The sequence below is a fragment of the Balaenoptera physalus genome, assembly GCF_965194825.1.
Source record: "Balaenoptera physalus genome assembly, chromosome: 14".
NCBI classification, from domain to species: domain Eukaryota; kingdom Metazoa; phylum Chordata; class Mammalia; order Artiodactyla; family Balaenopteridae; genus Balaenoptera; species Balaenoptera physalus.
The window spans coordinates 88,446,802-88,470,789 of NC_138893.1; the positions used below are offsets into that span (position 1 = coordinate 88,446,802).

At 37.1% G+C, this 23,988-nt stretch overlaps 1 protein-coding gene and 1 pseudogene across 2 annotated transcripts in view; one reads left to right on the top strand and one right to left on the bottom strand.

The window, feature by feature from the left end:
• LOC309642895 (large ribosomal subunit protein eL21 pseudogene) overlaps nucleotides 1–23,988 on the bottom strand; it is a 528,492-nt pseudogene that overhangs the window by 172,829 nt on the left and 331,675 nt on the right. The gene's annotated exons all lie outside the window — the stretch shown is intronic.
• Nucleotides 3,155–23,988, top strand: part of DNAJC12 (DnaJ heat shock protein family (Hsp40) member C12) — a 36,661-nt gene continuing 15,827 nt past the window's right edge. The window contains exons 1-3 of the mRNA XM_082424669.1: nucleotides 3,155–5,516; nucleotides 5,778–6,816; nucleotides 17,155–17,233. Coding sequence (XP_082280795.1) covers nucleotides 6,739–6,816; nucleotides 17,155–17,233 — 157 coding nt within the window. The 5' untranslated portion in view covers nucleotides 3,155–5,516; nucleotides 5,778–6,738. The remainder of the gene's footprint in view (nucleotides 5,517–5,777; nucleotides 6,817–17,154; nucleotides 17,234–23,988) is intronic.

Sequence of the window (23,988 nt, forward strand, 5' to 3'; positions counted from 1 at the left end):
ATGACTCTACTACACAAAGCAATCTACCGATTCAATGCAATCCCTATCAAATTACCAATGGCATTTTTTACGGAACTAGAACAAAAAAATCTTAAAATTTGTATGGAGACACAAAAGACCCCGAATAGCCAAAGCAGTCTTGAGGGAAAAAAAAGGAGCTGGATGAATCAGACTCTCTGACTTCAGACTGTACTATAAAGCTACAGTAATCAAGACAATATGGTACTGGCACAAAAACAGAAACATAGATCAATGGAACAAGATAGAAAGCCCAGCGATTAACCCACACACCTATGGTCAACTAATCTATGACAAAGGAGGCAGGGATATACAATGGAGAAAAGACAGTCTCATCAATAAGTGGTGCTGGGAAAACTGGACAGCTACATGTAAAAGAATGAAATTAGAACACTCCCTAACACCATACACAAAAATAAACTCAAAATGGATTAAAGACCTAAATGTAAGACTGGACACTATAAAACTCTTAGAGAAAAACATAGGAAGAACACTCTTTGACATAAATCACAGCAAGATCTTTTTTGATCCACCTCCTAGAGTAATGGAAATAAAAACAAAAATAAACAAATGGGACCTAATGAAACTTCAAAGCTTTTGCACAGCAAAGGAAACCATAAACAAGATGAAAAGACAACCCTCAGAATGGGAGAAAATATTTGCAAACGAATCAACGGACAAAGGATTAATCTCCAAAATATATAAACAGCTCATGCAGCTCAATATTAAAAAAAACAAACAACCCAATCCAAGAATGGGCGGAAGACCTAAACAGACATTTCTCCAGAGAAGACATACAGATGGCCAAGAAGCACATGGAAAGCTGCTCAACATCACTAATTATTAGAGAAATGCAAATCAAAACTACAATGAGGTATCACCTCACTGCAGTTAGAATGGGCATCATCAGAAAATTTACAAACAACAAATGCTGGAGAGGGTGTGGAGAAAAGGGAACCCTCTTGCACTGTTGGTGGGAATGTAAATTGATACAGTCACTATGGAGAACAATATGGAGGTTCCTTAAAAAACTAAAAATAGAATTACCATATGACCCAGCAATCCCACTACTGGGCATCTACCCAGAGAAAACCATAATTCAAAAAGACACATGCACCCCAATGTTCTTTGCAGCACTATTTACAATAGCCAGGTCATGGAAGCAACCTAAATGCCCATAGACAGATGAATGGATAAAGAAGAAGTGGTACATACATACAATGGAATATTACTCAGCCATAGAAAGGAACGAAATTGGGTCTATTGTTGAGACGTGAATGGATCTAGAGACTGTCATGCAGAGTGAAGTAAGTAAGAAAGAGAAAAACAAATATCGTATATTAACGCATATATGTGGAACCTAGAAAAATGGTACAGATGAACCGGCTTGCAGGGCAGAAATTGAGACACAGATGTAGAGAACAAACGTATGGACACCAAGGGGGGAAAGCAGTGGGGTGGTGGGTGTGGTGGTGTGATGAATTGGGCGTTCGGGATTGACATGTATACACTGATGTGTATAAAATTGATGACTAATAAGAACCTGCTGTATAAAAAAATAAATAAAATAAAATTAAAAAATTAAAAAAAAAAGAAAAAAAAAAAGAGGGACCGTATAACATGGGAAGTCTACTCAACACTGTGTAATAACCTACATGGGAAGAGGATCCGTAGATGAATAGATATGTATATGTACAAATGAATCAGATTGTATACTCCTAGAACAAGCAATATTGTAATCAAATTACTCTGATAAAAAATTAAAAATAAAAAAGACGAACAATACGTCATGAGACATAAAAAAAAAAAAAAAAGAATTGCAGGTGTATTAGTCAGGGTTCTCCAGAGAAATAGAACCAATAGGATTTGTGTGTGGATAGAGACAGAGATAGAGAGAGAGAGAGATAGAGAGAGAGAGAGAGAGAGAGAGAGAAAGATATATAGAGAGAGAGAGAGAGAAGAAAAAAAATTTTTGTTCTATGTGCATGTAGTGCCCATTAAAAAAATAAAATTTAAATAAAATTTAAATTCAAATTCAGGGTTAAACCACATTTGTCATTGTTTTCCAGCGTTTCCTTGCTTCAAATGCATACAGCCATCAGATTTAATCTTCATAAAACTTCACTTTTAACATGTCACATGCTTGAGAAACTACAGCAGTTCCCTGTTTCCTCCACACTGGCTCAGTGTTCTTGGCCTGATCATCAAGGCTCTCCACATAATGGCCCAGGTCTCATCTTCAACACTAGTCTTAAAGGCTTTTCTCTTCAACACATTCTGCTGTAAAGTTGTTTTCCTCACCTTTCCCTGAACATGCTATGGACGTTTTCATCTCTCTTCGACAGCTTTTGCATTTTGCCCCTTCTTCCTTTTTTCCGTGTAATTTGTGAATGCGTCTATGAATTTCTTTTAAATTTTCCCTCCAAACCACGCAATTTAGCATTTGATTATGTAATGTGCTAAAGCTTAATTTGAGTTAATCTTGTGTTCTCAACGAAATTAATATTCTGACACGTGAGGTGTGGTGATTAAAGCATAGTCCTATTCAAGGAATAAGGAGCAGGGTTCAGCATTGTTTCCATTGCACTGTGATTCCTGTAAGCAAGGGATCACTCAGAAGAGACAACAATTGGACCTGCCAGTGGCCAAGACCCCTGTGAGAGGGGAAGCTCTGCGATGGCAGGATTCATTTCGTTCTTCTTTGTTCAACCCACAGCACAGTGTTAGCTGCTTTGAAGGGTGAATAAATTGGCTTATTACATGCAGTAGAGCATGCAGCAAACCAAACCAAACCAACTGAAGAACAAATTCTTGAATAGGGCCCTCTGAATTGTCATCTCTACTAAGTCAGTAAATAGCTATGTGATGTTTGGTGTTTTGCAGTTTTTACTGACTTTTTTTTTTTACATCTTTATTGGATTATAATTGCTTTACAGTGTTGTTAGTTCCTGCTGTACAACAAAGTGAATCAGCTATATGTGTACATATATCCCCATATCCCCTCCCTCTTGTGTCTCCCTCCCACCCTCCCTATCCCACCCCTCTAGGTCATCACAAAGCATCGAGCTGATCTCCCTGTGCTATGCAGCAGCTTCCCACTAGCCATCCATTTTACATTTGGTAGTGTATACATGAACTGACTTGTTTTTTATTGCTTTTTTCTTATTACTCGAATATTATATGTTTATCCTAGCAAATGTAGATGAGTAAAAAGAATGAAATATAAATCACCTGTGACCCTGTTACCTAGTGACAACTGGTCTATTTTGGTGTATATGCTTTTGCATATTTTATAAATATACCTACCATATACAGATGGTCCCTGACTTACAATGGTTCAGTTTAGGATTTTTCAGCTTTACAATGGTGTAAAAGAGATACGCGTACAGTAGAAACCGTACTTTGAACTTTGAATTTGGATCTTTTCCCAGGCTAGCGCCATGTGGTATGATACTCAATAAGTATTCAATAAGTTACATGAAATATTCAACACTTTATTATAAAATAGGCTTCTGTTAGGTGATTTTTCCCAACTGTAGGCTAATGTAATTGTTTTGAGCACATTTAAGGTAGGCTAGGCTAAGTTATGGTGTTCAGTAATTTAGGTGGGTTAAAAGCATTTTTGACTTAGGATGGGTTTATCGTGTTGTAACCCCATGGTAAGGGGTCGAGGAAGATCTGTATATTTATAAAACAGGAATCATACCATACTTCTAAAACTTAACTTTTATATTTTTTTCCTTTTTAAATTGAGATATAACTTATACCCAATAATGTGCATAAGTCTCAGTGCTCAGTGAATGTTTACAATAATGCATATGGTTTGTAACCTTTTTTTTCACCTGACAATGTGTGAACATTTCCCAGGCATTAAATATTTTTCTATATCATTTTAAATGACTACATGGTATACTACTGTATGCAGATCATTATTTAAATGATTGTTGGACATTTAATTTTCCTAAAAAATTTTCATTATTGTAACTGTGTTTTGGTAAAGATAACCAGCTGTATCTTTGTACACATTCTTGATTATAATCTTTGCATAAATTCCTGGGTATGGAATTGCCTAGACAACATTATGTACAATTCTGACTTTTGAAATGCCAATTTCCATTTCAGAAAGGATGTACCAATTTCTTCTGCTGCCAGCAGATTTTTCTTTTAAATATTCATTTATTTACTTGTCTGTGCCAGTTCTTAGTTGCAGCACGTGTGATCATCGTTTTGGCACACGGGATCTTTAGTTGAGGCATGTGGGATATAGCTCCCTGACCAGGGATCGGACCCAGGCCGCCCCCCCCCCCTGCATTGGGAGTGCGGAGACTTAGCCACTGAACCACCAGGGAAGTCCCCTGCTGCCAGCAGATGTTGAATGTGTCTAGGACTCTTTACTAACTTTAATATGCAGAAGGTGAGAACAATATTGGTCTAGGAAAAGAGCCTTCCATTGCATTTAATAAAACATGAATGGCTGCTTTACCAAAATTCCTTTCTTAATCATCTTTTCTTTTTGTTCTTTAGAACAACATCAAAGCATTGTCCTGCCTGTTCTCAGGATAGAGAGTAATGCAGCAAACTTTTTTTTCTGGGCAAGGTTGTCTAGTGTTCGAGGGATATAACTTTTCTTTTTGATTGTGGTAAAATATATATAACATGAAATTTACCATTTTAATCATTTTAAGCATACAGTTCAGTGGCATTAAGAACATTCACACTGTTGTGCAACCATCACCACCATCCAACTCCAGAACTTTTTTCATCTTCCGAAACTGAAACTCCACCCCCATTAAACAGTAACTCCCCATTTATCCCTTCCCCCAGCCTCCTGGTAACCTCTATTTTTCTTTCTGTCTCTATGAATTTGACTACTCTAGGTATCTCATATAAGTGAAACCATACAGAATTTGTCTTTTGTGATTGGCTTATTTAACTTAGCATAATGTCTTCAAGGTTCATCCATGTAGCATGTGTCAGAATTTCCTTCCCTTTTAAGGCTGAATAATATCCCACTGTATGTATATACCACATTTTGTTTATTCTTCTGTTAATGGACACTTGGGTTGCTTCTACATCTTGGCTATCGTGAATAGTGATGCTATGATCATGGGTGTACAAATATCTGTTTGAGTTCCTTTTTTCAATTCTTTTGGGTGTACCAGAAGTGGAATTGCTGGATCATATGGTAATTCTATGTTTAATTTTTTGAGGAATCACCACTGTTTTTCATAGCTGTAACTTCATATCCTTTTAAGGCCATTTGTTAGTTATTCTGGTCAGGATTTTGTGATGCCCAAATGGGCTTCCAAATACCTCAAGGGATGTGAAATTTCCAAAACAAAATTTGTACTTCGTTTTAAAATTCCACACCAAACTTTCAGCAAGAAATGATATATAATGAAGGATTAGTAAAAATGGTACTTCAGTGATTTCTCTTCAGAAATAAACCTTAAAAAAGATGTATATTGGTGAGCTCAATGAAAAAGTTTTTTTTTAATGTCTGAAACATTTATATTAACATATTTCCATACAAATACAAATATAAGATTTTTAGAAATTTCATGTAATGTCTGAAACATTTATATTAACATATTTCCATACAAATAACCCATACAAATAACCCTCCATACTGTTCTCCATAGTAGCTGTATCAATTTACATTCCGACCAACAGTGCAAAAGGGTTCCCTTTTCTCCACACCCTCTCCAGCATTTGTTGTCTGTAGATTTTCTGATGATGCGAAAAAGTATTTTTTTAAGGCGATAGTTTATGGAGGCATTTAAAGGGTTAAGGCAGTTAAAATGTATCCCTGACCACTCACTTTCTTCTCTAAATCCTGCATTTCTTAGGGACACAGTGAGCTGAAATACAGGCACCCTGGACCCACCCTAGGCCAGACACACTCCTGAGTGTGGGGAGAGCCAGCCAGGAGAAATGGCACAGTGATCAGACCCCAGTCATCACACAGTTCTCCTTCTCACTGGCATATTTTATTTCCTTTGTGGCACAAATCACTATTTTAAATAATCCTCTTTGTTTGCATGTGTTTTGTCTGCCTCCCTCTGTCAGAATGTAAGCTCCCTAAAAACAGAGACTTATTCACCACACCTTTTTCTACAATTGTGCTGAGCATAAAATAGGTCCTCAATAAATATTTATTGAATGAATAGATTGTCAAATGAATACAAATTTGCTTTCTTAGTCTATTTCTTTCTACTCTTAAACTATTTTAAAACTTATGAAATACTCTAAACACTCAGAAAAGCGCCTACTACTCATATTTAACAAATCCTAAGATTTTACCATAATGCTTCAATTTTTTTTTCTATCCCTTAAAAAAAATGGAAAAAGATAAAAATATATAGGAGATGAAAAGATGGCCAATTTGGGGAGTGTGTAAAAATGGACAGTCCTTGTCAACTCATGAAAGGAATGGTTCATCTACGTCGCTTACATAAATTCAAACTACAGATCCCAGGCAGCACTGCAACAGTTCTGCTCGTGGGCTATTCTTTTCTCTTGTACAAACAGCCAATGAAAGGTAGAGTTTACAAAGGTCTAGGATGACATCTGGTGTGTTGACTGTGGCCAGACTTAAATCTAGTTATTGTCGTTTGGAACGCGCAGCTGTAAACCAGACCTCATAAGGCTTTTCCTGTTAATTCGCAGTTCATTGTGCCTCTTGTTTCAGAGGGAAGAAAAGCTGATTTAGTAATCTAAATGGACGCGATACTGAATTACAGGTTGGAAGATACTGAAGATTACTACACGTTACTGGGATGTGATGAACTGTCTTCGGTAAGGAAGTGAATAATGCCGTTCTTTTTCACAACAGTATTTCAAGTTTTTATTTAAGGTTTTAATTGGGAACTTACGCCGCCTAAAAATCTAATCTTGTATTATTTTAAAGCACTTTTGGCTCAGAGAAAGTTAAGGACTTAAATATGTGCTGGGTCTTTATTTGAATAGTGTCCTTTTTCAGTTTTATGGAAGCTTCTGATTGAATATGTGTATTCTGGCACATGGCCATAGACTCTATTTCAAATATACTAAAAAATACATATTTGAAATTTAATTGTAATTGCTATTGGCAGTGTTTCATAGTATACATAAGCTATATCTTTATTATGGTAATTTACACTGTAATTGAGATGAGATGTAATTTTCTAGTAATTAGTGATTTTAAAATGTTTTATTAAAATATGTAGTTTTATGTGAGCAGTTAAATTATATAAACCAAGAAACATCCTTTTATGTTAATACTTCAAATTGTGTGAGAGGAATTACTTCTTTAAAGTCTGGCTTCTGAAACAAAATGTGTGAAAACTCTGTAATTGTTCACTTGATCTATAATGGAACAATGTTTTTAAAGGTCCCCGTAGATAATTATAAAGGTTGTAAAAGTTTTTTAAATTATGGAAAGCTCATTTATAATTCTACCTCCCAAGGGTAACACTATTAATGTTTGGTATATTAATCACCAGGCTTTTTCCTATATATGTATTTTTGAAGACAAGTTCGCTTTTTATCCATTAACATTTTAACAAGGATTTCTCCAGGCTACTAAAGATTCTTCATATATATGTTAATGATTGCATATTTCATTTTACTATTGTACCACAATTGGTTATTCTCTTATTGTTAAACATTTCATTTATTTACCGTTTTTTAATATTTTAAATATTGAGATGAATATGAAATATATTTCAATTATATTATTAAATATATTCGTATTATTTTATATTTATATAACAAGTATTAAAATATTTATTTTATTTTATTACTAAAATATAGCTATTAATATTAAAATATTTTAAAGCAAATTATTTTTCTATTCATCTTTGTTTCATAAGGCTGGAGTTAAGTAATAAAATGTACTTCGTTTTGTTTGGAGAATAGAATAATATTGGACACAAAGGATTCTCTCTAATTTCGTCACCCTGAGGAAATTATCTTAGGTACCTTGTAGTTAAACACACTTATAGCAACTGAGAAAGCTTATTATGTGTTATTCATAGTTTGGATTATACTCTTGCCAAATAATTTTTGAATGAACTATTTGAATCAAAGGAACATAATTTAATTTGAAAAGTTTCACGATTCGGATTTATAAAAAATATTGTTATGCTAGGTTATAAAGTAAAGGTTGTAATATCCCCTTAATAAATCTCTTGACCCTTTAGTCAGTCTTTTGTAGTTATGTTATTGTCTTTTCAATCTTTCTACAAAGAGAGATTAGTCTTGAATAGACTAAAAAAAATGATCCTGTTGTTTATTTATGTTTATAACAGTTTCATTTTGTGGTTACCAGTTACAGTCATACTCTGTGTATACCGTAGCATATATTAAAAGGAGAATAAAAGCATTGTCTCGACACTCCTTCTTCCGGATGTATTTTACTAATTCTGTCAATGGCATAGCATGTGTAGGTAACAGTCATTTATTTAAAATGCAATGACCTGTCACAATTTTGTCGATTCTTTTTATATATATCTTCCCCCCGCCCCGCCTTTTTGTTTGTTTGTTTTCGCCACACCGCTCGGCTTGCGGGATCTTAGTTCCCTGACCAGGGATCAAACCCCTGCCCCCTGCAGTGGAAGGGCGGAGTCCTGACCACTGGACTGCCAGGGAATTCCCCTCTCCCCTCTTTTTATATGTATCCTTCTCACTGAAAAATATTTTAATGCCTTTTTTTGAGTATTACTATGACATTTCCTTTACTTAAATTGTGTTGCATGGATTTTCTTTACTTCACATATTCCTTGATCTGATGCTCTAAAAAATTAACCAGAACTGTTCCTATCCAAGAGCAATTTAGCAGTTATAATTTCAAAGCAGCTTGATATTTTGATTCTACTTACAACAATTGAGTTAGATACACACATAATTCTTTGCTTTAGTATACAGTTCTTACACTTTAAAGCGTCTGTTGGAAATTAAATAAATGACATATATGAGGCCATGGGAGGATTTCCATGCTGTTGAGTAGAAAACAAATACCCCCTGTTCAAAAACATTTACTGAAATTTGAGCCCAAATCAGTTAGCTTTTTCTCCCTATATCAGATTTTACATAGACGCATGCTATGAAATCTTCTGAAGTCCTTATTGATGCATATACCACACACTAGTGGTGTAAGGCATCCTCTTGGGTGTGGATCTTAATTGATTTTTTAATATCTGGTCATCATTTCAGTAGTAATAAGAAGACTTTTCATTTCAAGATTTCATGGACTTGAAAACTGAGCATAAACTCAATAAATAGAAACACCTATTTTTTTTTCTAGTTCTCTTTCTCATTGACTTCAGACCACCTGGGTTTAAATCTTAACCATTTATTGGCTATGTGACCTTGGGAAAATTATTTAACTTTTCTATGGATGGGTTTCCTAATCTGCAAATGGGGATAATAATAGTACCCACCTCATGGAGGTGTTGTTGGGATTAAATGAGACATGATACATAAGGTGCTTAGAATGGTGCCTGGCATATAGTAAGTTGTCGTGGTTGAGGGATTTGTTTTGGCCTCACAGTAACACTGTACACTTGGAACTTCATAAATTCATTCTATTCTATTTTTTAAAAATCAATTAATTAATTTATTTTTGGCTGCGTTGGGTCTTCGTTGCTGCGTGTGGGCTCTCTCTAGTTGCTGCAGGAGGGGGCTACTCTTCCTTGTGGTGCACGAGCTTTTCATTGCAGTGGCTTCTCTTGTTGCGAAGCACGGGCTCTAGGTGTGCAGGCTTCAGTAGTTGTAGCTCGCGGGCTCTAGAGTACAGGCTCAGTAGTTTTGGCGCACGGGCTTAGTTGCTCCGCGGCATGTGGGATCTTCCTGGACCAGGGCTCGAACCTGTGTGCCCTGCATTGGCAGGCGGATTCTTAACCACTGCACCACCAGGGAAGTCCCCATTCTATTCTATAATTCACATTATTTTTAAAATATTTTATTTTGAAATGATTTTTAATAGAATTTTTTGAAGAGCAATTTTAGGTTCATAGCAAAATGGGGGGCAAGATACAGAGGTTTCCCATATACCTGCCCCCTCCACTGATGCATAGCTTCTCCCATTATCCACATTCCCACCAGAGTTACAACTGATGAACCTACATTGACACATCATCATCACCCAAAGTCTATAGTTTACATTATGGTTCACTCTTGGGTTTGTACTTTCTGTGGGTTTGGACAAGTGTATAATGACATTTATTCACCTTATCATAGTGTATCATAGAGAGTAGTTTCTCTGCTCTAAAAATCCTCTGTGTTCCATCTATATTGGAATAATTTTTGGCTTACAGAAAAGTTGCAAACATAATAGAGTTCTTGTATGCACTTCACCCAGCTTCCTTAATGTTAACATCATATTTTATGGTAGTACAATTATCAAAATCAGAAAATTAACATTGGTACAATAGTATTAACTCAACCAGTGGTTATCAAGCATTTTTTGTAAAGGACCAGATAGACAGGGTCAGCACTAGGGTGAGGCAAGCAGAGTGCTTATGATGCAAAATTTAAGGAGGCACTAACTCTCAGGGTTTCTGCAAGTGCAGCGACCTGAGAGTGAGTACTTCCTTAAACCCAGGTGTCCTGCTTGTCTCATCTTTTGTTTGTTTGTTTGTTTGTTTTTTGGCATGTGCGGCAAGCGGGATCTTAGTTCCCTGACCAGGAATCGAACCCGTGTCCCCTGCATTGGGAATGCAGATTCTTAACTGCTGGACCGCCACAGAAGTCCCTGCTTGTGTCATCTTGGTGCTGATCCTGCAATAGCAAATATTTTAGATTTTGCAGGATTTATGGTCTCTGCCACAACCACTCAATTCGGCCATTGTGAGAAAGTAGCTATAGATAACATGTAAATGAACGACCATGGTTGTCTTCCAATAAAACTTTATTTTAAAAACAGGTGGTGGGCCAGATGTGGGCTGTGGGCCAGAGTTAGTCAACCCCTGATCTAAAGTATAGGGCTCCTTCCAATTTCATCAATTTTTCTACTAATGCCCTTTTTCCTCTTTCAAGATCCAAGCCAGGATCCTTTATTGTACTTGGTTGTCTGGTTCCCTTATTTTCCTCCAAAATGACAAATTTTCATATCTTCCTTGTCTTTCAAGACCTGGACACTTTGAAGAGTAGTGGTGAGTTTTGTAGACTGTCCCTCAATTTTGGTTTGCTTGATCTTTTCCCATGATTAGAGTGAGTTTATGTGTTTTTGGAAAGAACACCCCAGAAGTGATGGTGTGCCTTTCTCAGTGCATCATTTCAGGGGTACCTGATGTAGATATGTCTTATTAACGTTGATCATTTGGTTAAGATGTGTCTGTCAGCTTTCTTCTGCCAGGTTTTTGCAGTGTAAGGTTACTATTTTCCCTTTTGTAGTTAACAAATATATTGGTGACAGTTCTTTGAGACCACAGTGTTTCTCCTCAAACATTCACCCACTGATTTTAGCATCCTTTAGGGAATCTTGCCTATAAGAGTTACTGTTATGGTGTTTGCCTAATGGTGACTTTCTATTTTCCTCATCCATTTGCATTTATTACTTGGAATTCTTCTGTAAAGAAAAGCTACCCCTTCTCCCACATTTACTTACTTATTCAACTATTTTTGTCACTGTGGATTAATAGATAGTTATTGTATTTTATGGATTTTAACCCAGTATTACCATTGTATATTTTATGGCTCAAATCACTTCTATAGCTCATGTTAATTAATTATCATTTCATTAGAATGATGTAAGATGATCTCTCATGAAATCTATTTCAAGGATATTACTAATATCGGGAGTTTTGTGGGAAAAATCCAGTTTCAAACTAAGTAAATCAAAATGATGGATGTTAACCCACTTATTAAAATGAGTCTTGTCTTTTCTGCAACATATTCTGTAGCATATACATTTCCAGCACACGAATCACTGCATTCTTTTAATGAATAAATCACATTTTCAGAACGCTCCTATTACACTACAGTCATGTTATTTGAAGAATATCTGTCAGTCTATAATCAAGTATTCGTTCAACACTTGGCATTGGTCCAGTACTAGACGTGATGGGGGGAGAACAAAACAAAAAAGTGAGACATGGTGAGAGTGTGTAAGGAAACTGGCATCCAGTCGAAGAATCAAAGCTCATACAGAGGAAACAATTCCAGGACAACTAAGTACTGTGCTGTGCGGTACTGTTTATAAGTGCAACAGGAATTAAGGAAAGAATATCTGAGAAGACTTCAGAGAAGGGATGGGGCATGAAACGATCTTACTTGGTTAAAATTTAAATGCATGGAGGGAGAGTCAGAGGGCATTTGTGTGGCCAGGGAAAAGCTGGAGAAGATCCGTTCAAGTGGGAATCAAATTAGTCCCTATTGCACACGAGTATTTCCTGGCACAGAGCAAAATACTGTGCTATTAGGATATGGAAAAGATAAGTTTTTAAGTTTTAAAATTTAATTTCTAACATTAATATATGTTCAATAAAGAAATGAGGAGTATGAAGAGAGCAGAGAGAAAAATGCTTAATGTTTGGGAGTATGACATAGGCATGCCAATTATGCGTGAATATATGCTGTATTTATGTATTATATAATAAGTATATATGTATATGTATAAATATTTATATGTATATTTTTGTATGTGTTTGGAGTCAGACTGTCTGAGTTGAAATCCTGGCTTTGCCACTTAGCAGCTCTGTGACTTTGGGAAAATTACTTAACTTTCCTATGCCTTGGTTTCCTAATCTGCAAAATGGGAATGGTAATAGTACCCACCTCATAGAGTTGCTGTGGGAATTAAATGAGATGCTATATATAAAGTACTTAGAACAGTGCCTGGCACATAGTAGGTCTCAATAAATCTTAGCTATTATTATCATTATCTTTATTTTACATATACACACATATACATATGTTACATAATTCCTTTTGAGAAAACATTAAGGTTTTATACCATACATAACACTTTGTAGCTTACCTTTTCTCATAGAATGCATTATATAAAATTTCTCTGATTATTGTCTTCTACTAAAAGATGATTTTTTTAATGACTGCAATATATCCCATCTTATAGCTGTATTACAATTAACTTTAACAAATATCCTATTACTAGGCACATAGGTTTTTGTTTAAAATGTATAACTTTTTAATTAAATTAATTAATTAACGAATTAATTTATTTTTGGCTGCATTGGGTCTTTGTTGCTGCGTGCGGGCTTTCTCTAGTTGCGGCAAGCGGGGGCTACTCTTTGTTGCGGTGCGCAGGCTTCTCATTGCGGTGGCTTCTCTTGTTGCAGAGCATGGGCTCTAGGTGCACAGGTTTCCGTATTTGTGGCACGTGGGCTCAGTAGTTGTGGCTCGCCGGCTCTAGAGTGCAGGTTCAGTAGTTGTGGTGCACGGGCTTAGTTGCTCCGCGGCATGTGGGATCTTCCCGGACCAGGGCTCAAACCTGTGTCCCCTGCATTGGCAGGTGGATTCTTAACCACTGCGTCACCAGGGAAGCCCTAAAGTGTATAACTTTTAATTCATTGAACTTTCTTGTAACTAAATCCATTTCCTACCTCTGATTATCCTCTTAGCCAAATTCCTAGAATTGAAATTGTTGAATCAAAGAGTATGAAAAAAATTACAGGATTAAAAAAATTTTTTTTTAATTTATTTTTTTGGCCGTGCTACCTGTCTTGTGGGATCTTAGTTCCCCGACCAGGGATCGAACCTGGGCCCTCGGCAGTGAAAGCGTGGAGTCCTAACCACTGGACCGCCAGGGAATTCCCAAGGATTTTTATATATGTGTATATCCCAATTGATTTCCAGAAAATCTGCACCATTTACATCCTCACCAGGAAAGCATGAGAGAGTTCATTTCTTTGCACCCTCACTGACACTGGTCATGATCATCCCATGGATGTTTTGATTTATTTACTTATGAGTAAAGTTGAACCTTTTTTGTATGTTTATTGGCCAATAGGATAGGCAGCTTTCCAGACCATTGGACATTGGGTCTGGAAGGCAAGATTCAGTGGACCTTGACATGGAGGGCCTCACTTGTCCATGGGCCACACTTGGCACCAGGCACGTGGGGTGGTGATCCCAGGAGATAAATAGAACATGCCCAAGACAAACTAAGCCTCTTTACTGGTTAGTTTACCCAGAACCAGCCCTACATAGGAGATTTGTGATAAACTTTGTGACAATAAAACTATGAAAAGTAATGAAAGGCAGATATGGACTATCCTTAATTTTTAAAGATGGGATAGGAATTAAAAAATAAAACAACAAAACCTCCAAACTTTCTACCTTTGATAGATAGGTATAATTTTATCCATTTGTGTTATTAAATTCCCCCAAAATATATACATAAATATGTATATAAGTGTGTAAAAATGTGTCTTGAAGGATTCTGTTATCTTAGGGGAAAAGGAGTAAAGATTTTTTTAAAAAAATTCTGTATGGATAGAAATTTTTTCAAAGAGAGTTCGTGAGTATTCATAAATTACTTGTTAATTAAAAAATGCTTACTACTAGATTCTTTAAAATATTTAATATTTAAAATTTAAAAACAAGTCCCAATCTCAATTTTCTTCATTCTATTAGCAGGTTATGGTGACTAAGGGGTAAAGGGAGCACCCAGGAAGAGGAAACATAATTAATTACAGTTCTTACTAGGAAATCTATCTCTTCCTGTTATTCCAAGTGTTTCCCAGTACATGCTTAACACGGAAAATAGTAGAGATATCAGTCTGGGCTTTAAACATACTCATATCTAATACAGCCTGTCTTTGATTGTATTTATTTACTTATTTTTGGCTGTGTTGGGTCTTCGTTTCTGTGCAAGAGCTTTCTCTAGTTGCGGCAAGCGGGGGCCACCCTTCATCGCGGTGCGCGGGCCTCTCACTATCGTGGCCTTTCTTGTTGCGTAGCACAGGTTCCAGATGCACAGCCTCAGTAGTTGTGGCTCACGGGCCTAGTTGTTCCGCGGCATGTGGGATCTTCCCAGACCAGGGCTCGAACCCGTGTCCCCTGCATTGGCAGGCAGATTCTCAACCACTGCGCCACCAGGGAAGCCCCTGTCTTTGATTGTAAAAGTGAAGATTTTTTTTATGAGAATTGATTAAGGATGATGTGGAGTTGATAAAAATGTTTATCCCATGAATCTTATGACAATACTGAGCTGAACTGCTTGAGAATTCATTTCTCAAACAAGAGGCAATTTGCTTTCATTAATTCATGTATAGTAAATATAGAACTTGATAATAGGTCCCTAAGTCTGAAGAATTCGGCCACATAAAACAGTGGTTACGATTATTGGATTTGAATTCCATCTGCTTAGTTAACAAAAAACTCAGCTTTTATAGTAATAAGCTAAATGAGTTCAAGTTACTTAACCACTGACACTTGATAATAGCTACTATTATTGAGTTCTTACTGTGATTGGGCTTTGTGTTGAGTGCTCGACTTATTCATGAAACATAAAGATGAGGAAACCTAGGCACATAGAAATTACATAACTTGCCTAAAGTCTCCGGGTAGAACTGGGATTTAAAACAAAGTAATCAGAATCCAAGAGCCACATAACCACTGTTGTATCCTGCTGTTGACATTGCAATTATAATTAATGAAGCCAAGTCTTGATAATTCATGATGATAAGGATTAGATGGGTGAGTGAAATCAAATAAAATCATAAATGGCCCTCAAACCTCATTTTAGTTTGGGTTGAAGTTTCTGTTTTCCCAATCAAAATCTCTAACCAAACTGTTTACTGGTAACAAAATTATCAGGTTTATCCTTTTTTTTAAAATTGTGAAAAATTTTTCCTTCCAATTTTATTGATATAATTGACATATAGCACTGTATAAGTTTGAAGTGTACAGCATAATGATTTGACTTACATACATCATGAAATGATTACCACAATAAGTTTATTGAACATCCATCATCTACATAAATATGAAATTAAAGAAATAGAAATTTTTTTCCTTCTGATGAGAACTCTTAGGATTTACTTTCTTAACACCCTTCATATATAACATATAGTAGTGTTAATTATATTTATCATGTTGTACATTGCATCTCTAATACTTATTTATTTTATAACTGGAAGTTTGTACCTTTTGACTACATTTATCTAATCCCCTAATTCCCAACTGTGAAATTCTTAATAAAAAAGAAAAGGGCCAAAAGGCAGACAGAAAGAACTTCATAATGGGTAATTTATAAACTGGATAGTCTTTTTTTAAATTGATTTTTTAAAATTTAATTAAATTTAATTTTTTTTGCCACACCACATGGCATGCAGGATCTTAGTTCCCCGCCCAGGGATTGAACCCATGCCCCCTGCAAAGGAAGCTCAGAGTCTTAATCACTGGAATGCCAAGGAAGTCCCTGGACAGTCATCTTGAATAATGGTTCGTGGCTAAGCATCCTTTGAAGAACTCGGATGTGTGAACACACCTTTTATATATTCTTAGGATAAACCTATCTGACCATTTTTGACATTTAAATATATTGAACTCATAGGTGTCTTGGGCCATCATCTAAATACAGTAGCAAGTTAAATTGTCATCACAGACTACTATTTGAATAAGAACTTCTATTGGATACTTTCTTTATTTTAAATTTTATTTTTATTTATTTATTTTTATTTTTGGTTGTGTTGGGTCTTCGTTGCTGTGCGCGGGCTTTCTCTAGTTGCGTCGAGCAGGGGCTACTCTTCATTGCGGTGCGCAGGCTTCTCATTGCGGTGGCTTCTCTTGCTGTGGAGCATGGGCTCTAGGTGCGTGGGCTTCAGTAGTTGTGGCACACGGGCTCAGTAGTTGTGGCTCACGGGCTCTAGAGTGCAGGCTCAGTAGTTGTGGCGCATGGGCTTAGTTGCTCTGCGGCATGTGGGATCTTCCCGGACCAGGGCTCAAACCCGTGTCCCCTGCATTGGCAGGTGGATTCTTAACCACTGCGCCACCAGGGAAGTCCTGGATACCTTCTGAATTTTGTTATTGAGAAAATAATTTCTTAGAGTAAAAAGTCAAAGTACAAATATAGGGATCAAAATAAAAAGTTGGGTGATCATGGCTTTTTTGGGAAAAACTGACACCCAACTTCTTCCTTCATTCCATTCAAATTGGATTCCTTATTTTAAACATTGATTTTTGTTTTAGGCTGAACAAATCCTGGCAGAATTTAAGGTCAGGGCCCTGGAATGTCACCCCGACAAGCATCCTGAAAACTCCAAAGCTGGTAAGTATTTAATAATGGCTGTTTCTCATGAAAATGTATAGCATAGAGATCTAAAAAGGCTTTAATAGTAACTTCATTTTCTTCTATCTATTTACACTCAAAATTATTCTTTCATTCAATGCCAAAGAATGTTTTTGCACTATCAGATGGAAGGTGAGGAGGGAATTGGGTACGGTCTTTTTTCTAACAGTAGTCATTTGATATTCATTTATCTTTCTGCTGTAATGCTCTGCTTCATGGTTTAAAATTTGTCCAGTTTATGCTTTATTTCACCAGTTCTCAAATGTTAACATGACTTAAATATGTTTGTAACCAGGTGGCTGTCTTGATGAGAACCTTGCTGTGTTTTCTTCATTTTGAAGACCTGAATAGGTCCATATATATTATATAATAATATATTCATACATTTGTTTTTTCTTTATATTTTAAATTTCATGATCATAAATTTATACATAAATGCTTTTGTGTATCTCAGCTTGAAAAAATACAAGCAAACCAATAATCCTTCCTTAACCTGTCGCCCTCCTGCTCCTTCCTTATCTCTTGCCTTCCCTTTAGAGCCAAACTTCCTGAAAAAGAAGTCCACAGTTGGTATCTCTACTTCCCTTTTGCCCTTTTCATTTTATCTTAGTCTGACTTCTTCCTCACCTTTCTAGGAAACAGTGCTTGTGATAGTCACCAAGGACTTCCTGGCTGCCAAATCCAATGGTCCACATTTTAGTCCTTACCTTCCCTGAGCTTGCATCAGAATTTGGCACTAATGACCAAGCTCACCTCCCTGACACTCCTTTTTCTTAGCTACCAGGATACGTATGCCCTTATGCTTTTCCTCCTACTTCTTGGGCTGCTCTTTCTGTCTCCTGTGTGACTTCCTTCCCTTCTGTCCTAAGGTTCCCTTCTAAACTCTCTTCTGGGTTTACTCCCCACTTTTTCTCTGGAGTTTTGTCCAAGTCTGTGGTTTCAATCATCAGCTATTTGTTGATGGCTCTCCAATCTATCCTTAACTCAGTTCTCATTCCTCAGTTCCAGACTGTAGCTTCAACTGCTTCTTGGAAATATTCAAAGTCACTCTGTCAAAAACTGGACTTGTTATTCATCCTCCTCTCACCTCTTAAAATCATGCTCATTTTTCTATGTTTCCCCATCTCAATAAATGGCACCACCATTCATTCAGTTGGCCAGGCAAAAACCTGTCTCCTTCCTCTGCCTCACATCTACATCTGATTGACTACCAAATGCTGGTGATTTGCCTTCCGCATCTCTCTCCTGTAGGTCCTCTTCCCTCCATCCTCAGAGCCACTGCAGTAGGTAAGCCACTATCATTTCATGCCTGAATCCTTACAGGACTCCTTTAATTGCTTCACACTGCAAATAGTGGTCTTTCTTTCTAGTTATGGAAAGAAATAAAAGATTTAATATGTACAAAACAGTGCAAGTAATACTATAACAAATGCCCATGTATGTATCACACAGCTTAAAACTTTACCAGTGCAGTTGAAATCTCTTGTGTATTCCTACCCTGATTTTACCCTCAGGGTAGGTAATACTATCTTAAATTTGATGACTATGTTTACTATATGTGTATACTATAGGTATGTGTATAGTATGTGTATACATATGATTTTTCTATAAGATAAATATTATGATTAAGACCTGTCTATAACTCCATATTTCACAAATGGTAAGACCCAAACCCTCTTCATTAAAAAAAAATTTTCCCTTATCGTAAATCTCTTAATTAATTTCCTCTAGAAATCATTGATCCCTTTGATTTGTATAAACAAGTCATTTTCCAATGTATGAAGTCATCTTTTGTTAGATACTTAACTATTATTTCTGCTCATTTGACCCTCCTCCTTTTTTTTTGGCCACGACACATGGCTTTCAGGATCTTAGTTCCCTGACCAGGGATTGAAGCCAGGCCCCCTGCAGTGGAAGCATGGAATCCTAATCACTGGACCACCAGGGAAGTCCCTCCCCTTTTTTATTAAGGCAATGTGAACAAATCATAAGTGTAAACCTGATAAACTTTTGTCCACATATAACCAGTTTAACCACTGCCCAGATGAAGATGTAGAACATTTCCACCACCCCAGGGAAAGTCCCTTTTCATTTCCTGTTCAGTGTCAGCACCCTCTCCCATTTTTGGATCTTTATCATCATTGATTAGTTTTGCCTAGTTTTGAATTTCATGTAAATGGAATCATACAGTATGTATTCTTCTGCGTGTAGCTTCTTTCGCTTTACCTTATGTCTGTGATATTTACCCATATTGTACGTGTAGCAATAGTTCATTCTTTGCCATTGCTGGGCCCTTAGGTACAAGCCCCTTCATGCTGTGCTCCCCCCACTTATCTCTCTATCCTCATTTTCTCTCCACCACCATGCTTACAACCCCATGTTTCAGCCACTCACAACTACCTTGGTTCCTTCATGTGCCCTGCTCTCCACTCTTCAGACCTTTATACCTATTACGTTCTCTGCCTGGAACATCCCCGAGTCCTGCCCACCTCCCTGCCCTGCTTTTGACTGGTTGGGTCGTGCTCCTGAGTCAGGTCTCAGCTTAGCCATCACTTCCTCTGGGATTTACGTGTGCCCCAGAGCACCCAACATACAAGTCAGGTGGCCAACTGTGTATCATATTGTCCTCTTGTTGACAATTTGTTTATTAGTCATACTGGAAGCTCAGTGAGGCTGGCTTCCTGCTTATCTCATTCAAAGTGGTATGCCTTGCACCTAGCACAGCACCTGCCATGGAGGACAGCTACTTTGTGCACATAATTTCTTGAATGAGTGAAAGAATGAATTCGTGAACATTTCTGTAGGAGACATATGAATTACCTCTCTAAACTAGAGTTAATATTAAGATAGATGTCCTAGCATAAAAGTATAAAAATTTGATAAACACTTCAAAAAACCCCACCACCACAGATTATTCTTTAACTGGGTTCCTCTCCAGTGAAGCGTGGCTTTGAGCTGTTTTTCTGTCCCAGCAAACAATTTCTATTCAGGATGCATGATGAATCATTGTGCAATCATTGCCATTCTAGTTGCCATAGTGTTGGGGGTTTTCATGTATGGGCTACCTCAAGGCTTCTTGTTCAGAGAAACACTGGACTGTGTAAATATTGTTTAAAATGAAAAGGTACACAGACATCAATATCTTCCCTTGTCAGGCTTGCAGTAGATAGATGATTCAACCTTTGGGTAGAAATTGCTTTGAAATCTGTTTAAGCATCCATTTACTTAATTTGGATTAATATGGCTTTCTGAAAATTTAAGTGGTTCTTTACACACTTGGAGAAGGGTTAAGGTTACTGATAAAAATATTTTAAAATGTGAAACAAAAATTCACCCTGATGCTGATTTTAGCTTGACTGAAATCCAGAATATATAGGACAGATTTTGAAACATATTTCATTAAGGTGAAAGGCTAAGCCTTTAGAACAACTGCAGGTAGAAGAAATCAAACTTGTATATACACTTTTTTGGTTTGCTAAATGTAGTCTCAACCACTGCCACTGAAATGACTGATTTGGTAGCATGACGGAGTAGTAGATATGAACACAGGTTTGTCTGTCTGGATTGCTCCTAGCTCCCACTTATGAGCTAGTTGATTTTGGGCAACCTCTTTGAGCCTCAACATACTCCTAGGTAGAATGGGTAGACTAATAGCATATTATTACTTCATGTGTCTGCTGTGAGGATTAAATGATGTATCTCGCATGTAGGAAGAACTCAATGAATGTTGGCAATTATGAGTCAGTGGACTTTCTTTTCTTGTTTTTATGCAGCATACCAAGATAAAAATTTAACAAAATGGGATAGTTTTCTTTTTGTAAGTAAACATTAGATCGTTCTCACTCTCATTAAAAAAAAATCTAAATCTAAGGCTTTTAGAGATCTTTGCTCTGCAGTTGTGGGTGATGTAGGCAGGACTGGTTGTGCTATAGAAATCGTGTTACTGAGATCAAAAGCCTCTGGCTGGTACTCATGCCAGTCCTATGTGCACATAACAGTAATGGTTTCAGACCGATGCTTTATTAACTTCTCTTGAGCCTGAAGAAAGGGATTTCAAACTAAATTAAGGACCCGTGAAATGGTAATTTTGTTATTGATTTTCAGGCTTCAAAGACATTTGAATATTTGAAGAAGGGGAACTCTTTGTCTCTTACTAACTGAAATCTTTCAATGTTTCAATGTTTTCCTACTTTAAAATCTCTTTATTGCTTTTTCCCCCTTGGAATAAAAATAACATACAGTGTTAAATAATGTTGAAAGTGAAAGTCTGCTCTTATCTCTTTTTGCTAGACAACCACTATTAACAGTTGGTGTATTTTCCTCCAGATTGTTTTCAAAGCATTCCCTGATATCATATTATTATTATTATTTCTCAAGTAATTGTAAGTGGCCTACATTTAAATTGTGGCTATAATAATAATAATACAAATTATACTATGAAATATGAATTAAAAGAACCTCTGTATTTTCAAAGTAGACCTAGGAGTTAAATCAGAATGTCTCTTAAATGTTCCATCATCATTTGCTTGTATAAGCTTATAAAATGAGATCTCTCTTCCCAGAACTGGTATATGTTTATCTTGTATGATTCATTTGATTAGCTGATATATTAAAGGACAAATATAAATCCAAACTCATTTTTATTAAATGTGGTGAAGGGTATGGAACAAGGAAAAGGCCACCTAACAGGAAAGGTAAGGTCTCTTTTGCTTTCTGCTTATCAACTGCTGTTGAGGGATTGATATTAGAATAATTCTTTCATTCCGGAAACTCTGGAAAATGAGGCCAACAATTATGTGCAAACAGAAGGTGAATCATAGATAAAAATGTAAACCTTTACAACCTCTGCTCTAGTAGTAACTGGCATGTGCATCCATGGTGATAATTTAATGAGCTTTTTATCCCGTTGGAAAAAGTGACACCTCATTTATACATTGGGACATTTACACTGTCGTCAGCAACAGGAAGGATTACTCACTGGAGCTAGCAGCTATTGCAAGATGTTTTTTATGTGTTTGTTTTCCTTAGCTTTTAACAACCCCATCTTTAGGGTCTTCCCTTTAATCTGTTAATTGCTACTACCTCCAGCAGTGATCTTAAATGACCTATTACGTACCTGTGCTGCCCAGCTTTGGACAGGGTCCTGGAGGTGCCCTGCCATGGTTGGCAGTTTCTCTGGCTGCTGGAGGAACACTTGAAGTCGTGGTGTTTGGGGGAGTAGAGCTCAGGAACAGCAGCTCTGTACCAACTGAGGTACAGAAGTATTTCAGTAGTTTCACAATTGGTATGGTGGTACCATCAGTATTGACTGTACATTTGCCCTAACATCTTCTGTTTCAGAGGATATTGACTACTTTCCATGAGGTATTTTTAAGCACCATCAGGATAATTTTAATTATTTTTCCCATTGATACTATTAAAACGTGCCTAATTCACAAAATGTTTTAAGGGCATGTGTCATTTCTTTGGTGTTTAGAGCTCAGGGAATAGCATTATACGAATATCTTTATATTCACATCCAAATTGGAAGCATTCACTCATTCATTCATTGAACAAATACTTTGTGAGCACCTACGACACTGCTCTAGTACAAGGGATGCAGCAGAAACAAAACAAAGTCTCTGCCTTCATGGGGTTTGTATTCTCATGGAGGAGATAGATCATAAACAAATAACTATATATAATGTCAGCGGGTACTATGAAGAAAAGTAAAGCAGGGCAAGGAAGATAAAGGAATGGGACTGATGGAGTGGGCAGTTATTTTATGTAGCATGGTCAGAGAAAACTCCATCGACAAGACAACATCTGAGCTGACATCTGGAGGAAGTAAGTCATGTGAGTGCTTGGGGTGAAAGTGTTCTTGGTAGAAAGGACAGCAAGTGCCAAGTCCTGGGGCTGGAGTGTGCTTGGTGTACTCAGGGAACATCAGGGAACCTACTATGGCTGTAGCAAGGGAGATGGGAAAAATAGGAGGAATAGGAGGGGACTTTCCTGGTGGTCCAGTGGTTAAGAATCTGCCTTCCAATGCAGGGGACGTGTGTTAGATCCCTGGTTGGGGAACTAAGATCCCACATGCTGTGGGGCAACTAAGCCCAAGTGCCACAACCACTGAGCCCGTGCGCCACAACTAGAGAGCCTGAGTGCCACAACTACTGAGCCCATGCGCTGCAATGAAAGATCCCGCATGCCCCAACTAAGACCTGACACAGCCAAAAATAAATAAATAAATAAATAATTTTAAAAAATGAGGTCAGAGAAGGAAGAGAGGGGCAGAGGGCAGGCAGAGCATGTCAGACTTAGTAGCCATGGTAAGAATTTTCAGTTTAATTCTAAGAGAAATGAAAAGTCAAAATGGAAGTAATTTTGAGCAGAGGAGTGACATTATGTGACTTTTTTTTTTTTTTCTTTTTTGGGCTGTGCGGCTTGTGGGATCAGCTTGTGGGATCTTAGTTCCCCGACCAGGGATTGAACCCGCACCCCCCGCAGTGAAAGTAGAGTCCTAACCACTGGAGTGCCAGGGAATTCCCTATGTGACTTATTTTTAAAAAGATCACTCTGACTGCTGTGTAGAACATAGACTGAGGCAAAGGCAGGGAGATCAGTTGAGAAGCTAGTATAATAATCCAGCCAAGAGAGGATGGTGGCTTGGACCAGAGGGATGGCAGTGGAGGCGGGGACAAGAGGTCAGATCTTGGATACATTTTAAAGTAGAGCCAACAGGATTTGCTAATGAA